We start from the raw sequence: 18,263 nt of genomic DNA, 5'->3' as shown, positions 1-18,263 counted from the left end.
GTTATGGGCAGACTGAACCCACCCGAGGCGCAGGCTCCCATGTCTGCTTAGAATCAGGACCCTGGTGTGGGTTAGGGTTGTCACGTGCAAAGGCAGTGAGTGTCCACTTGTTCCTTTTTCCTTTTCCTGAGTGTGTGCACCGTTACCATCTGTTCACTCAGCACTGTTGGCAGTTCATTTCCTTGGGAATGTTCTTCATTCCATACCTGCCTCCGAATAGTCACTTTGCTCAAACAAACAAACAAACAAACACCGATTAGTGAGTGGCTAAAGCCTGCTGGTTTCTTTACGAAATTTTGTTAGGATTTCCTAAGGACGTTTTTCCCTTACACTTTCTCCTGTAGAAAGAGAAACGCACAGGAACACATCCATCGGGTGAGCAGGTCCACGTGTGCGGGCCTGGGAGGATGGCGGCGGCCATGCAGGCTGTGGGGAGGGCGGGAGGTTTGCTTCACGGACACTTAGCAGAGTGACCTTCATACATATACACAAGGGTCTGGATTCACCTGCTGTTATTTCCCAGTGTTCCCATGGGCTTGTGAGGGGCCTGGTGCCCCCTGGTGACTAATCTCAGTAAGACATTGGCAGAATGGCCTTCCCCCTCACTTCTCCCATGCAATCTCAGAATGGGCGGACCAAGTGGGAAGTTACCTCTTGGTCAGTCCTGAAACAGGCCAGTCAGAAATGAGAAGTTCTGGAGCTCGGAGACATTTTAGAGGATACTATTTGCTAGCCATTCGCTTAATAACAATGATGGCTATACCTCTGGCCAGTGCTGACCATGGGTTCCAGGTGCCTGCGAGGGCTTTACCCCTAGTAATTCTTCATGTCTGCTTTCTAGGGCAGGTTTCCCTCCCCCTCCCCCCCCAATAAAAAACCGACAAGTAAGTAAAAACCTTGTTTAAGGTAATCCAACCAATTAAGTGCCAACTTTCTAGACAGTAAACCTAGGTAGAACCAGGGCAGCCGGAACGCAGGCCTGTGATCTCCAACCACTTCTACTTTCTGAACCTCAGTTGTTGAGACTAAACACTTTCTTGGCATTAAATGAACTCTGCTTTTCAGATCAAACCCCTAAGAACTTGTAGAGATGGATTAAACCCTGTGATCATTCTCTATCAATAATTGTTTCTCAAGAGAGTACAGAGAATTGAATGTATAGGATATTTAATGCCTAAATTATTATGCCAATCTAAGAAAATAATGAATATTGAGAAATCTGATAGACATTTTAGAGGTTTGGTGATTAAATAAAAATATGAGCCCAGAAAATGAAAGGGAAGAGGCACTTAATGCATTTGGAAAGTAATATGATAAAGTATGGGCAGCAATGAATATTTGAGAATTAGATATAATGAAAATATACAGTTATGGAATTATAATTATATAAACTATTCAGGCTATCTTAGAAAATTGAAGAAAAATTAATGGGAAAGTGATTCTGAGAAAATGAAGAATGGAGATAAGCCGAGAATGCTTATGGTTGGCCATTATGCATTAGTTTTATGATTTCTGAAATATATATAAAACTGAGCATAATTATAAGAAAAATCAATAGCATATCAATTTAAAGGAAAAAGAACTATAAAAACAATTTTAATTATTTTTAAGAGGTTCTAGTTTATGTTCCTACAGCTTAATTTTTGTTTTTGTTTTTGTTTTTTGGTTAATCCGCACCTGAGGATATTTTTCCATTGATTTGTAGAGAGAGTGGGAGAGAGTGAAAGACAGAGAGAAACATCAATGTGAGAGAAACACAGTGATTGGTTGCCTCCTGCACAGCCCTGACCAGGGACCAGGCTGGAGAGGAGCCTGCAACCCAGGTACGTGCCCTTGACTGGAATCAGACCGATGCTCTATCCACTGAGCAGAATCTGCTAGGGCCTCAGACCTAAATTTTTAATGAAAGAAATGATATATACAAAATTAATTTAAAAGTATATTACAATGTAAAGATAAGTATTACTATTTAGAAAATGTAACATTCAGGGAAAAAGTATACACTTTGCCCCAGGAATGGATGGGAGAATTCAGCCTGCAGGAATGCGCATGCTATCTCCTGCAGCATGACACGCAGGGCCGCTGGGAAGGTGAGAAAGGCCACACATGATGCCGTTTTCAGAATTTCTAGTTCATATAAGGTTAATACATATTAAAACTGGTTTGTGAGTATGTGTCATTTTTAAGTGTTTACATTTAACATATTGTTCTATACTTTTAAAATATTGCATGAAGGTAATGACTCTATAGATAACTTCATTTATAGGCATTACCCAAAGTCTTATGTGAATGAATGTAAGGCTCAAATCACCCAATTGTAATGGACTCCAGTGTCATCCCTAACTTGGGGGCACTGTGATTCCATCTCAAAGGTCAAATCCTTTGCCACTTCTCAGAAAGCATAGCACTTTCGGGCCTAGAAATTTCGTCCTTGAATTTAGAGCTTAGAGCTGTTTCCTAACTATCTGAGGGCTGACTCTCCAAAGGAATTCCAGAAAAATCTGGTTCCTTGGTTGGCGGTTCGTTTTATGAGACTTCATAACATTCCTTTATATGCCATATTTTCTAGCTTCAAATCTTATAGAATGGAGCTTAACAAGAGAATTAAGGAACTGAAAATGACCAGTCACAAAAAATCCCCGTGCTCCTGGCCCGTGGCGAGGGTGCCTGCTCGGTGAGCACCGTTGGATGGCTGCAGAGTTCTGTTGTCAAACTGGTGTTGGGGTCAGATAATGCAAGGCAGTGGTTTCCAGTGAAACTGTTCTTAGTGGGGCTGCCGGGTGTGGGCGGCTTCGCCTGAGCAGGAGCTTCAGCAGGCCCAGCGCCATTTTATCAGTTTGTACAGATTATGTTTTGTAAACATAATCTCGTGCAGGAGGCAACCAATCACTGTGTTTCTCTCACATCACTACTGGGGATGTACCTGCAACCAAGGTACATGCCCTTGACTGGAATTGAACCTGGGACCCTACAGTCCACAGGCTGACACTCTATCCACTGAGCCAAACCAATTTCAGCTGTAAAAAAGATTTTGTTGCCATTTTTTAAAAACCATTTGTCTGAGGAAATGTATTTATAATTTCAAGACTATATTTGAGTTACAAATCACAAATTAAACTATTCATTGTAGTGGTTCAGATGGTTGAGCATCATCCTGTGCACCAAAAGGTCATTGGTTCGATTCCTGGTCAGGACACATACCCAGGTTGCGGGTTCACATAGGAGGCTACCGATCACTGTTTCTCTCTTCCTTCCTCTCTCTGTAAAATCAATAATAATAAAAAAAACATTAAAAAATGAACTATTCATTATAGCTTAATTCATAATAGCCCAAACCTAGAAAGAGCCCCAGTGTTCACCAACGGATAAATACAAGGTTTGGCATGTTCATACATTGCCACCCTGCTGAGCAGCAAAAGAAGGGCGCTGCTAGCATGTGCCACGGGAGAGGACGGTTTCTTAGCCACATTGAGTGGAAGCAGCCAACAGAGGAGACGGCAGGCTGTTGTGATTTCGCTTCCTTCTGTAGTGACGGACGCTCTGGTGGGGGCGGACCTCTCTGGAGTGACAGGGATGAGTATGTTCCATTTTTCATGGGTTGTGGTTACACTGATCTTTATATTTATCAAAAACACATTAAAACATTCACTAAACTTGTATTTTACTCTATGTAAATTATCTCTCATTTAAAGGAAAGAGAAACAATGAACCCGAATGCCTTTGCCCCATTAGAAGAATTTTCAAACCTCTGAAGCCTAATAGAATGCTGTGAAGTATTACTACCGCGTGGTCTTATATAAGACACGTTCATATGAAGACTGTTTGTGAACCTTCTGCAGAAGGCCTTGGGGGAGGGGAGGTTGTCCGGCTGCAGTCCAGTGTTCCTGTGCACATCAGCAGAACACATCCTTATATTTTGTCAGGAATTGCCGTTTCCTTTTAGGAAATGATAGTAAACACATAGTTTATCAAGTTTCTTTTCTGATCTATCCTCTGGGCACATGGGCTCAGCTTACCTTCCTTGTGGTGCTGCCGTCCTAGGCATCCCTGCCCAAGCGCCAAGCTGTCCCATCTCTCCAGTTAGTTCTGCTCTCCCTGCCTTCGCAGAGCTCGCCTCCCTGACCAGGAACACATCTGCCCCACTGCCCCATGTTTGTGAATGTCTTCAGCTTTGTGTCACACTGTCAGTCTGAGTTTGAGTTCTGCCTGACACCTTTATCGGCAGACAGTGAACTACAGCAGACCTCACTTGTACCCACTGAAAACAGAGTGAGTTAGCTGGTGCCACATCCCTAACATTTAGTGAATCTCACGTCCTAGTTCTGTGTAGATGCCCTTGCTGAACAGCGCCCTTTGTCTACAGTGTGTCTTGCAGAGAATTTTTCTGATTCTAGTTAACTGTTCTCTCTAGCTTCCTTCACAGTGCATTTCTGGACTATGGGATTCTTTAGCTTTCCTTACACCATTGAAAGCTGAAATGAGTTGCCACTGAATTCATATGGAAGCGTGACTAAAAGAGGCCAATGCTTCCTCTTGATTCTTCTCCAATAACTGCCTGTGATTCAAACTTATAAAGCTCATCTCAAAGGGAATCCAGCCACTTTTAAGCAGTTAAAAATCACGTTTATTGCTAATCAGTATCCCCAAAGTTTCTGATTTTGAATACAGGTATATGTACTTCTAGGTGAAAATATAGGCGATTGACATTTGATTATTTTTCTGCAGAAGAAAATTTTAATTTCTGTGATTAACATTTCCTAGGAATGCATTGTTAAATTGATTTTTTTAAAAAACATATGATGAAAGATCTTTATAGTATCCTTCTTCTCCAATTCCTGTTTCTATGAAATATTGAGGACATGTGGTTTTTTTTCTCAGCCTGAATTGGCATTGGAGAAATTCCTTTGCTTTTATTTTCTGTTGTGATTGTTTCCATTTTGTTTATCATTAGCAACTGCATTCCTAATGGTCATTCATGAATGAATTTTATGTGACCTTTGCATTAAAAAAAAATGCTTCCAAATGGAACTGATGCTATTCAGAGAGAAACTTTTTCAGCTCTGTCTGCAAGTCCATGTTCAATAATCAGCTTCGAGGCTCTCGCCACACTGCCAATGAGAAAGCAACACCACGTTCTGGGTGTGACTTAGCTATGTCTGTGATTCTTTAATGATCACAGATCATCGTGGGGTTGTGGATCACATCTTGATTATGCCACCAGTAAGCTATTTTATAAATCTTTGTTGGGACAATAATTAATATTTTCCCACAGTATTAAGATTGCGCCAGCTGGAGAGCCAAGATAGTGGCTAATGGGACAGCAGGCTGCAAGATAGTGTGTGAGTGAAAGAGCGAAAGGAGAGTGTGTGGAGTGTCTGTATCTGTGAGGGACAGTTATCTCCCACAGGACTATTGGAAACTGGTGGACCAGGATCCCCTGGCCAGGCAGCCTCTTCTTCTGCTGAAATATTTCCCAGAGCAGCTGGCTCTGCCACACAGACCACACCAACTTGAAGGGGAGAGAGGCAGTGATTGGCAACCCAGCCTAACCTTCAACTAGGGAGACCTTGGATACCTCCCAGGACCCTACAACCACAAAAAAGCCCAGCAGCCTCAGCTGAGAACCCAAGGACACTGAGACTCCAGCCTTCCCAGCCATGGGTGCCTATGTAGTTTGTCTAGGGGGAGACAAAGTGGTGCTGAATACTGGATGGATAGAAGGAACAGCTGAATCGAATAACACCCACCCACAATTGGAGAATTAAACACAGCTGGCGAGGCAATCATGGACAGAAAGGTCAGAGATCACCTGGAGGGAGCTCTGCCTCCTCAGATTCAGCTGGGTGTTGTTTTGGTGTTTGTTGTTTTCATTTTTTGGATTATTTGTTGTTTGTTGTTTGCATTCATCTCTGGGTGTTTGTTGTTTTCATTTTTTGGATTAGCTGTTATTTTTTTTTGGAGTTTTCTCCTCATTAATGTATATTTCTCCCCCTTCTTTTTTCTTCTCTTTTTTTTCTCTCTTACATTTTTCCCTTTTCTCTATATCAGCGTTTTTCAACCGCTGTTCCGCGGCACACTAGTGTGCCGCGAGATGTTGCCTGGTGCAGACAAGACAAGAATTTTATAATTTTTCACTATTTTGTTTACTTAATATTTCATAATAAAGTAATTATAAAATACTTTCTTTGTGTTTATTTGATTCCTATTCAAGAGAATTACTTTATATATAGTCAATATAGGCACAGAGTTAAATTTTTTAACATTTTCTAATGGTGGTGTGCCTCGTGATTTTTTTCATGAAACAAGTGTGCCTTTGCCCAAAAAAGGTTGAAAAACACTGCTCTATATCATTTATGCACACTTTCTCTCCCCTAATTCTTTATTCTCTGTTGGTCACCTTTGTTTGGGTTTATTGGTACTGTGAATACATTTGTGTTTGGTGCTCCGTGCATTATTTCTTGTCATGTTGTGTTTTGTGCTTTTAAGTCAACACAGGAGAGAGAAAGAGCTACATAACCAGACACCCTAAGAGGAGTGAACATGTGCAGACAAAGAAACAGCACCAAATAAAAGAAAATGAGGAATCACCAGAAAAGGAAGTAAATGAAATGGAGGCAAGTAATTTGTGAGAGAAAAAAATTCAGAGAAATGGTCATAAGGATGCTGGAAAGGATGGAAGATAAATTCAACAATATGTGTAAGAACCAAGAGGTAATGAAGAAGAACCAAAAATAAATTAAAGATGACATTGCTGCAATAAAGAACACAATAGGAAAGCATTAACAGTATACTAGAAGAAGCAGAGGACTACATCAGTGAGCTAGAAGACAAACTAGGAAAAAATACCCAAGCAGAGCAGCAACTGGAAAAAAAATCTTAAAAAACAGGAGAGCCTAAGGCAGTGGTTCTCAACCTTTCTAATGCTGTGACCCTTTAATACAGTTCCTCATGATGTGGTAACCCCCAACCATAAAAATATTTTCGTTGTTACTTTATAACTGTAATTTTGCTACTATTATGAATCGTAATGTAAATATCTGTGTTTTCTGATGGTCTTAGGTGACCCTGCTAGCACTTCTCAACCTGTGGATTGTGACGTACAGGTTGAGAACCACTGCTGTAGAGCCTAAGATCATTGGAAAACACAGATATTTACTTACAATTCATAACAGTAGCAAAATTACAGTTATGAAGTAGCAACAGAAATAATTTTATGGGTAGGGGTCACCACAACATGAGGAACTCTATTTAAGGGTTGCAACATTAGAAAGGTTGAGAACCATTTGTCTAAGGAAACTTTGGGGCCACAAGAAATGAAACAACATCCGAAAAATAGGGTCCCAGAAGAAGAGGATACTGAGCAAGGAACAGAAAACCTGTTTGAAGAAATAATGACAGAAAACTTCCCTGATATTGAGAAGAAGAAAAAACACAAGTCCAAGAAGCACACAAAGTCCCAAACAAGATGAATCCAAAAAGACCGATACTAAGACACATTATAATTAAATTGGCAAACACCAACAACAAAGTAAGAATATTAAAGGCTGCCAGAGAGAGACAGAAAGTTATCTACAATGGATCTCCCATCAGACTATTGACTGATTTTTCAACAGAAACACATCAGGCCAGAAGGGAATGGAATGGAATATACAAAGTCATGCAAAACAAGGATCTGAATTCAAGAATACTGTGCCCAGCAAGGCTATCAATCAAAATTGAGGGTGAAATCTGGAGGTTCACAGACAAAAAAAGAACTAAGGGAGTTTATTACCACCAAACCAGCAATGCAAGAAATACTAAAGGGACTGCTTTAAAAAGAAGACATAGGAAGGAAAGAAGGAACATAGGCATAAAGAATAAAAATGATGTCAAACAACTACCTATCCTATATAATAAAAAGGTAATATGCAGATTGACTGTCATGCCCTTGCACAAGATGGCCATCACATGATGGCTGGAAGGGGAGGGCAGTTAGGGGAGACCAGGCCTGCAGGGGAGGTAAGTTGGAGGTGACCTGGCAGGCAGTGGAGAGCAGTTAGGGGCAACCAAGTCGACAGCAGAGGGCAGTTAGGGGTAACTGGGCCAGTAAGGGAGGGCAGGTGGGAGCAACTGGGACTGCAGAGGAGGGCAGTTGGGGGACACCAGGCTGGCAGGGGAGGGCATTTGGGGTCAATCGGGCCAGCAGGGAAGCAGTTAGACATCAATCAGGCTGGCAGGGGAGTGGTTAGGGAGTGAACAGACTGGCAGACAGAAATGTTTAGGGGTAATCAGAAAGGCAGGGAGGTGAGCAGTTGGGAGTCAGCAGTCCCAGATTGTGAGAGGGATGTCTGACTGCAGGTTTAGACATGATCCCAAAGAGGTTGGACCTAAACTAGACATCCCCTGAGTGATCCCAGATTGGAGGGAGCCCCAGGCTGGGCTGAGGGACAAGTGCCCATCAAATTTCATATACTGGGCCTCTAGTTTTAGATAAGTATTTAATCTACAAAATTTACAGAGAATTCATACTACTTAACAAAACAAATACAAACAACCCAATAAAAAAATGGGCAAAGGACCTAAATAGACACTTTTAGAAAGAGGACATACAGAAGGATGAGAGACATAATGAAAATGTGCTCAAAATCACTAACCATTTGAGAGATGCAAATCAAAACAATGAGATACCATCTCACACCTGTCAGAGTGGCTATCATCAACAAATCAACAAATGTCAAGTGCTGGAAAGGGTGTGGAGAAAAAGGAACCCTCATGCACTGCTGGTGGGAATGGAGACTGTGCAGTCACTGTGGAGAACAGTATGGATTTCCTCAAAAAGTTAAAAATGGAACTGCCCTATGACCCAGTAATTCCACTTCTAGGACTATATTCCAAGAAACCAGAAACACCAATCAGAAAGGATACATGCACCGTATGTTCATAGCAGCATGATTTACAAAAGCTAAGATTTGGATACAGAATAAGTGCCCATCAGCAGATGAGTGGATTAAAAACTGGTACATCTACACAATGGAATACTAAGCCTCTATAAAAAAGAGGGACTTTTATCATTTGTAACAACATGGATGGAACTGGAGAGCATTATGCTAAGCAAAATAACCCAGTCGGAGAAAGAGAAGTATGACATGATCTTACTCATATGTGGGATATAATGATCAACATAATTTGATGAACAGAATATATCCAGAGACAAATGGCAGGGGTGAGGGGTTGAGAACAACCAAAGGACTTATATGCATGCATATTAGCGTAACCAATGGACACAGACACTGGGGCAGTGGGGGCTTGCCTAGGATGGGAATGGCTTGGGGGGCGGGGGTAAAGCAAGGAAAAGGAGACATATGTAAAGTTTTAGACAATAAATAAGTAAAATAAAGAAAGGTTGCCTCAGAAGAAACTCTCCATTGGACAGGTGGACCAAGTCAATAATATTGTGCCTTAGGAATCACAATATCCCACCCAGCGAAGATGTACCTTTCTAGGTGTTTGAACACACATAGTCTCTCCCAACATTGGCCACAGGCTGCCACCGCACTCTTTTTTTTAATTTAATATATCTTATTGATTTTTTACAGAGAGGAAGGAAGAGAGAGAGAGAGTTAAAAATGTCGACGAGAGAGAAACATCGGCCAGCTGCCTATTGCACACCCCCTACCGGGGATGTGCCCGCAACCAATGTACATGTCCTTGACCAGAATCGAACCTGGGACCTTTCAGTCCATAGACTGATGCTCTACCACTGAGCCAAACTGGTTTCGGCTGCCACCGCACTCTTATTCTTGAGTTGTTCATTTTCTTATTTGAAAATGTTTTCTGATTTACACAGAAGTTACAAGTCCCTTTGCTAAGACCCATTGGAATGTCACTAGCTGTCTTAATAATGTCTTTCACAATCAAAGGATCCAGTCCTGGAACATGCTTTGCATTTAGGTGCTATGCCATTTGATTCTCTATCACACCAGAACAAGTCCTTCTTTGACCTTCACGATCTTGAAGAGTATAGGCCCATGCTTTTCTAGAATGTTCTTGAATCGGTTTGTCTGCTATATCCTCATGACTGGGTTTAGGGTCATTGTTTTGGCTGTAGTATCATAGCAGGCCTGCTCTGTTCTTTCCATGGCATCTCCTGAAGTGATGGCATCAATTTGTCACGTCACTGGTGATGTTAATTTTGATCACTTGATGAAGGTGGTATTTGCTAGGTTTCTTTAGCATAAGGCTATTTTTTTTCTCTTTATAATTATTAAGTGTTTTGTGAGCAGAAACTCAGAGCCTGGTGTAAATATTTATTACTCATCTAAATTTTACCCACTAGTTTTAGCATTGTTACTTGCCTGAATTATTACTTAAATAAATGCCAAGTGGGGATTTCAAATTTAAATCTTCCTTCAATTTCATAAGGAAAACCTTTCCCCTCTCCTCACTCTTTTACTCATTTTTTTTACTTATAGCACTGTGGGTTCATGGACCTTATTTTATACAATGATATATGGTGTGCCACTATCATTATTTGTTTGATAACAAATTGTCTCACAATTGGCTATGGGAAGCCCCATTAGCCTGGCTCCTGAAACATCCCCATCATTCTCTGAGCACATCTTTATTTTTGGTAAAGCAAGATATTCCAGATTCACCTTGTACTTTCTGTTCCAACTTGATTTCATATCCTGGTTCCTGGTGTTTAGAAGCCAAGATCTAGACACTCAGTGTGCACTGGCTGCTGGGGTGTTGTTGATCCCAGACTCTCTCAGGGGACAGTCAGGAAATGTATGTAGTATATACACACAGGTATGTTTGAACACACACACACACATACACTTTACTTCTATATTCATCCCTCTACCCATCTCCATAAATTCACAGATATATTCAGTCCCAAACAAACACCACAGAGTTCATTCTAGCTTTCCCCATTTTAAATCTATAACTCCCTTTTCAGGTAGTGAAAAACCTTTGACCTCCAATGAGCTCAATGTATTTATTCATTTGATTGGTTTGCCTGCACTAGAAGTCTGCTGACTGCTCTCTTGGCCACATTTCTCGTGCAGAACCCTGTCATAAGTTCTTGCTGCTCTATCAGCTAACCACTGGCCATGGTGCAAACACTTCCCCATGTTTGTTAGTTCATTTCACTTCTCTCTGTTTCTGTGTGCACATGCACATACACACCAGGTGTAATTCTCTGACATTTCAATGGGCATAGAAACTGTTTTCCCCCAGCATAAGCCATGATAAAAACTGACCTGAAATGAACTAAATGGATTATGCCTTCAGTTAGTGAACAAGTTAAATGTTATAGTGATAGAAACACCTATTATTCATTTCCTCCAAGGTATAATTATTCTTGCAATAATAGCTGTATTTAAATATCAGTAATTCTTCCTTATTAAGAACCATCTACATGATTTCCAGCAATATATTTTTAAACACTCTAAATTAGAAACTGGATTTTGCAACTTTTGAAACAATGTATATCAGACTACTAGTTTTCACAGAAGCAATTTTATTTTTTATAAAAATACCTGTAAGCACAGGAGATTCACCTGATGCAATGAAGATGAAAACCATGTCAGCAACTAATAACAAAGGTTTGCAAAGAGTTTATAAGTCACTGAGTCACCCTTTATGTTAGCAGAGAACACTGTCTCCGTATTTGCTGAAAAGATGCATTGAAACGCGGAGTTGCCAAAGGACACATGGCATGGCCATATTGTTGCCGTGATCTGAGCTGGCTTTGCATGAGCTTGCTCACAGGCTCCGACTCCTGTTTTTGTGCTGTGATGTTGTTCAGTTAGGTCCGTGCTCCAGCGTTTGCATTTATATCACAGACCATGGTGTGAAGGGTGCTGCTTCTTTTTTTTTTTAAATATATTTTATTAATTTTTTACAGAGAGGAAGAGAGAGGGATAGAGAGTTAGAAACATCGATGAGAGAGAATCATCGATCAGCTGCCTCTTGCACACCCCCTACTGGGAATGTGCCCACAACCAAAGTACATGCCCTTGACCGGAATCGAACCCGGGACCTTTGAGTCCGCAGGCCGACGCTCTATCCACTGAGCCAAACCGGTTTCGGCAAGGGTGCTTCTTAACAGCGAAGCGTCCCATGCTGAACCCTCACTGATCTGTAGCTCCCACCACCATTATGAGAAAGGTTAAGCTCTGGTACTGACACACCTTGACATATTCACGGGCCCTTCTTTTCTGTTTACTTGTTAAGATCAGTTACAGATTGGTGGCCCACGAGAGAGAGGACCTCCTGAATACTGCAGGAGCACAATTAACGCAAGAAGGCTGATTGATGGCTGGGCTCTTAAAGTGATCCTCTCCTGCCAATAAGCCTCAGCCCTGCTCCTGGCCAGAGTTCTGGTTCGCTTTCGGACACACTGGCATTTAGAATACTGTGATTTTATACCTGATGGGCCAGTTTGTTAAATCAAAGAGTATATATTGTAGTTCCCTGACATGTTTGGCTTGACCTTTTGGACAAATAGCAAGTCATCTCAAGTATCTTTTGCTTTACGACAAATTTGAGTTTCCCAGGATGTGTGGGACCTGTCCTCACTCATTAGTGACTCAGCTTACTTAGCTCATGCTTCTGAATTGGCAGCCCAATGTGGACCTCTCCCTCCTCTGTTATTACAGACACAGTTACATGGAAGAGTATGTGCTTAGTGGTAGTCTCCAATACTAGTGTTCATGAACTCTTCTGTCACATTTCTTAAGATCAACTGTGCAATGCTATAGTATTTTCTCTACTCATAATTCCAACATCATTTTGAACAGGTGGATTAAAGTTACATGGAAATTGTTGGTAAATTGTGATGTTGTCTTACAGTCAGTGGTTCAACATTTTCTTTGCTCTCCTCTCCTCTCCTCCCTTCCCTTCTTCATTAATCTATTTCTGTGCTTAATAGGCTCCTGATCTCAAACCTGTGGTTTCCTCTTCCACTGATTCTTTTATTTTCAGTCTCCTCCCTCATTTCTATAAGACAGTGCTTCTTTTTTTCCCCCTTTTTGAATGAATTAATTGGGGTGATATATCCCTCTATATAAAAGCCTAAGCAACTGGTTGACCACTCAACTGGTCAACTGGTAGCTATGATGTGCACTGACCACCAGGGGCAAGTGCTCAATGCAGGAGCTGCCCCCTGGTGGTCAGTGCACTCCCACAGCAGGAGCTCTGCTCAGCCAGAAGCCAGGCTCATGGCTGGCAGGTGCAGCTGTGGTGGCAGGAGCCTCTCCTGCCTCTGTGGCAACACCACGTGGCAGTGGCAGGCGTTAGTAGGACCAGGATGAGCAGGAGCAGAGCGACACCCAGACCCAGCTCAGGCTCCTCCCCAGCCACATGCTACTGCCACATACTCATGCACTGCTACTTCCCCTAAGGGGTCCTAGATTGTAAGACGGTGCAGGCCAGGCTGAGGGACCCCTCCAGTGCACAAATCCATGCACTGGGTCTCTAGTTAGTTAATAAAATTATATAGGTTTCAGGTGCACAATTCTATAATACACCATCCAAATATTGTATTGTGCGTTCACCACCCCAAGTCAGGTGTCCTTCCATTACCCTTTATCCCCTTTTACCCTCTTCTAACTCCCCCTCTTCCCTCAGGCAATCACCATACTATTGTCTGTGTCCATACGTTTTTCTTTTTTTTGCCTAATCCCTTCACCCTCCTCACCCAGCTCTCAAACCCATCTCCAATAGCTGTCAGTCTGTTCTCTTTATCCATGAGTCTGTCTCCACTTTGTTGGTTACTTTATTTTGTTCATTAAATTCCACATGTAAGTGGAATTATTTAGTGCTTGTCTGTCTCGGATTGGCTTATTTCACTTAGCATAATACTCTGTAGTCCATCCATGCTGTAGCAAAAGGTAAGATTTCCTTCTTTTTTACTGCAGCATAGTATTCCACAGTATAAATGTACCATAGCTTTTTTATTCATTCATCCACTGATGGGCACTTGGGCTGCCTCCAGATCTTGGTTATTGTAAATAGTGCTTCAATGGACATAGGGGTGTGCATATTCTCTTGAATAAGTGTTTTGGTTTCCTTTGGACATATTCCCAGAAGTGGAATTGCTAGGGTCATAAGGTAGCTCCATTTTTCCCCCCAGGTAACTGCATACTATTTTCTATAGTGGCTACCCCAATATGCATCCCCAATCCAACAAAAAATGGGCAAAGGACCAGAGTAGACACTTTTCAAAAGAAAATGTACAGCTAGCCAATAGATGTGTTCAATATTACAAATGATCAGATAAATGAAAATGAAAGCCATAAGAAGATATCATCTTATACCTGTCAGAATGGCCATCATCAATAAACCAGCAAACAACAAATGTTGGTGGGGGTGTGCAATTGGTGGGAATGCAGATTGGTGCAGCCATTGTGGAAAGCAGTATGGAGTTTCCTCAAAAAAATTAAAAATGGAACTGTCAAATAACTCAGCAATTCCACTTCTAGATATTGATAAATGAATTCAGTAAAGTACCTGGATACAAAATAAATATTCAGAAATCAGTGCATTTTTATATACCTATAATGTATTATAAAATGGTAATCTGAAAAAAAAAACAATTTCATTTACAATTGCTTAAAAAATACCTAGGAATAAATATAACAAAGGATTTAAAATACCTGTGCTTGGAAAATTACAGGACACTTAAGAAAGAAATTGAAGAAGATAAAAATAAGTGGAAACATCTACTGTGCTCATGGATAGGAAGAATTAACATCATCAAAATGTTCATACCACCCAAAGCGATCTATAGATTCAATGCAATTGCTATCAAGATACCAATGACATTATTTCACAAAACTAGAGCAAATATTCCAATAATTTATATGGAAACACAAAAGATCCCAAATAGCCACAGCAATCTTGATAAAGAAAAACAAAATAGGAGAAATCATGCTACCTGATATCAAACTATACTACAAGGCCATAGTAATCAAAACAGCATGGTATTGGCATAGAAATAGACATATAAATCAATGGAACCAAACAGAAAGATCAGAAAGAAACCCAGGACTTTATAGTCAATTAATATTTGACTAAGGAGGCAAAAATGTACAATGGGGTAAAGATAGTCTATTCAATAAATGGTATTGGGAAAATTGGACAAATATGTGCAAAAACACACACAAACAAACAAAAAAAACCTAGACTACCTTACACCATATAAAAGAATAAACTCAGAATGGGTTAAAGACTTTAATGTTAGGCTCAAAACCATAAAAATCCTTGAAGAGAAGATAGGTAGTAAAATCTTGGACATTTATCATAGCAATATTTTTTCTCATGTATCACCTCAGGCAATGGAAACAAAAGAAGACATAAACAAATGGGACTACATCGAACTAAAAAGTTTTTGCATAGCAAAGGAAACCACCAACAAAATGAAAAGACAACCCACTGAATGAGAGAACATCTGATTAATTTCCAGAATTTATAAGGAACTTATAAATTAAAAGGCAGTATATTTATCTTTATGCTATAACCAATCTTCAACATATACTATATATTTTAATTTTAAAGAATCATGTATATTCTTTTACATTAATGTTTTTATATCTTTCTTTTCTGGTACTTAATGTTGGCTTTTACTTTCATAGCCATATTTAATTGTAGCACTAGTTTTCTGTATTATAGTATAGTATAAGAGAAAGACCTGAGCATAAAATTGCTATGTTTACACATACTGAAAAGTGGATTAATAGTACCTATTTTATCAGTTTATGTACATAATGAAATAAATAATGTACTACAGTGCTTATCCAAAACCAGGCATCAGTAAAGATGGTAAATGTTAGAATCAATTCCACCAGGCAGGGACCTTTGACTCTTATGCTCACAAGCACCTAATACAGTGCCTGGCACACACAAGTTCTCAGCAACTCCTTGTCAGCTGTTGCCTTGTCGTGGTTCTTACTCGATAGCCCTCATCCCAGGGCCTTGAAAATTAAACACAGCAGAGCTGGATGCATATAAAGCACATAACACAAAGAAGGCGGTTTTGCTAGAATTATATGTTTAGAGACACCGTAGGCAAATGCTTGGTGAGTGTCCTTGGGAAATGCCCTCGGAAAGGCTAATGGTCTGTTCTCCTGTCCTCAGGCTTTCTGTTTTCCCTGGTGGTGGTCCTGTACGTCATCTGGGTCCAGGCGGTGGCTGACATGGAAAGCTACACCAACGCGAAAGCAGAAGACTGCCTGGATTTCACACCTTCTGTGCTGTACGGCTGGTCGTTCTTCCTGGCCCCGGCAGGCGTGTTCTTTTCTCTGCTCTCTGGGTTACTGTTCCTTGTCGTTGGGCGGCATATTCAGCTACACCACTAACCACACTGTTGTCATTGAAGTTTTCTTGAGAAGTTTGAAAACAGCATATTTTATTTGTATTTGCTCCCATGAATCTAGCAGAGAAGTAGTTGATGTAACTTCTTAGTTGCTATTTCAATTAGCCATTTCACTTGTGATTTTCTCTAATAAGAAGGTTCTGGAATCTCTGCAGATACCAGCATGTTTTCATCTTTTAAGTGCCACCCAGAACCTGGTTCTTCAGGAAGCAGGTGACAAGGCCTCCTTCATGGCACTTGCCAGACTTCATGAGGGCTGCAGACATTAAAGGCAGAATAACAGCATAATACCATGTGCTGGGGCAATTAAGATTTGATTCAAAGCTTCCTTCGTGGCATTCACTTCTGTTGCTACTTAAAAAAAATTTTTTTTTGGAAAGTAGTTAAGAAGGGGAAACAAGTATCAGATAATTTACTCCATTTTCCCCCCACACACATGGATATAGAACTTAGACATATCTAAGTTCACTGACTCCTTTAAGCAAATTATTCATTATTTAAATTATTCATTATTTAGATAGCAGTTATTCTTGTAGTAGGAGCCGCACAAACGTATCAGTTAAAATTGGCCACACAAAAAGAAGAATGTCCACGTTCCTATCAGCAGTTGTTTGGATACATGACTTTAGAGTTTAACTGTGCATGCTTACATAATCTTGATCTATATTTAAAAGTTGTAGCAAATCTGTACACCAAAATACATATATCGATAATATAGATTGGATTTTTAGAATTTAAAATGGGTTAATTGTATATTTAATACGATTGAAAATACAAAGCCCAAGAACCTTAGCTTACTACATAATTCTTTTTGATATTTAAAAACTTCCATTTAAGATTATATTGCTAATATGTTCATCTTATGAAAATTTATTGATGAAATGTGCTTTTAATATGCACAAAATACTTCTATATGAGGATAATAGATTTACTTTATTAAAGACTATGAAGCTTTAACTTTTTCGAGATTGTATGGATTGTAGTTCTTCTGATCATTTGACTCCTTAATTATTGTCCCTCAAATTTTTCATCTTTACAACAACTATTTTAACATTTACAACTTTTACATTTCCTTTAATCTCTTCGAAGAAAACTTTCACTTTTTTGCAAGGGGTGGCACCAGGGGATGAGTGGAGTGGGAGGGGATGATTCTGTATTATTGATGAGCATAGACTTTTGCAATCAAAGATGTTTGTTTGGTACAGACTGTGAATGAATCAAACCCACCTGAGAAGCCTAGATCTCACATTTTGGGACCCTCCCATGGGAGGGTGTGCAGGGAAGGCGGCGGGAGCATGGCAGAGACTGTCCCAGGGCAGCGTTTTACTCAGCTGCGTGGAGGCAAGGCAGGGCTCAGCAGACGACCTGACCACACAGAGACTGGGGATGGAGGGGCTGCGCCTTCATCTAAAAAACATACCAAAGAAACAGAAATACAATAAAACGTCAGGATTTTAACTGGTTTCTCCACCCATTTCAATTAATCATTTTGTGTAGCTTCATTTGCCTTTTGTTCTACTTCGATGTTGTTTCAGTTAGTTCTTTGCTTTTGGCTTGATGATTAGAAAAATAATTATGGGTTCTATGCACATTGGTTGTGATATGAAATTATGGCATGCCAGTAAGTTCTCCAGACGATGCTAGCTGTATTTATTAGTTCACATTATCTGTAAGTACAGTTCCTTTCTGTGGAACTGTGGAATAGAGCCCTTTTCTGTCATATTACCTGTCATTTAGATTTCACACACAAGCTGCTTTCTCTAACCAACCGATCAACTTCCCAATCCTTCACAGGCTTCTGATGGGCATTCCCCCAACCTATCCATTTCCTAGATATTTCAGGCTTTGTGCCCCTTATCCAATCTGACCCTTTCCCAGGCTTGGCTCCTCTCCTCCTGGGCGC

At 40.4% G+C, this 18,263-nt stretch overlaps 1 protein-coding gene across 1 annotated transcript in view; it reads left to right on the top strand.

Moving 5' to 3' along the window:
• The window catches only part of TMEM182 (transmembrane protein 182), a 66,173-nt gene extending 48,851 nt beyond the window's left edge, over positions 1-17,322 (top strand). Inside the window, exon 5 of the mRNA XM_036454020.2 lies at positions 16,123-17,322. Within this exon, the coding sequence (XP_036309913.1) occupies positions 16,123-16,343 (221 nt within the window). The 3' untranslated portion in view covers positions 16,344-17,322. The remainder of the gene's footprint in view (positions 1-16,122) is intronic.
• The last annotated feature ends 941 nt before the right edge of the window (positions 17,323-18,263 follow it).

Source organism: Pipistrellus kuhlii, unplaced genomic scaffold, assembly GCF_014108245.1.
Source record: "Pipistrellus kuhlii isolate mPipKuh1 unplaced genomic scaffold, mPipKuh1.p scaffold_m20_p_27, whole genome shotgun sequence".
Classification (NCBI taxonomy): Eukaryota; Metazoa; Chordata; class Mammalia; order Chiroptera; family Vespertilionidae; genus Pipistrellus; species Pipistrellus kuhlii.
This window is presented reverse-complemented; position numbering and strand designations above follow the sequence as displayed.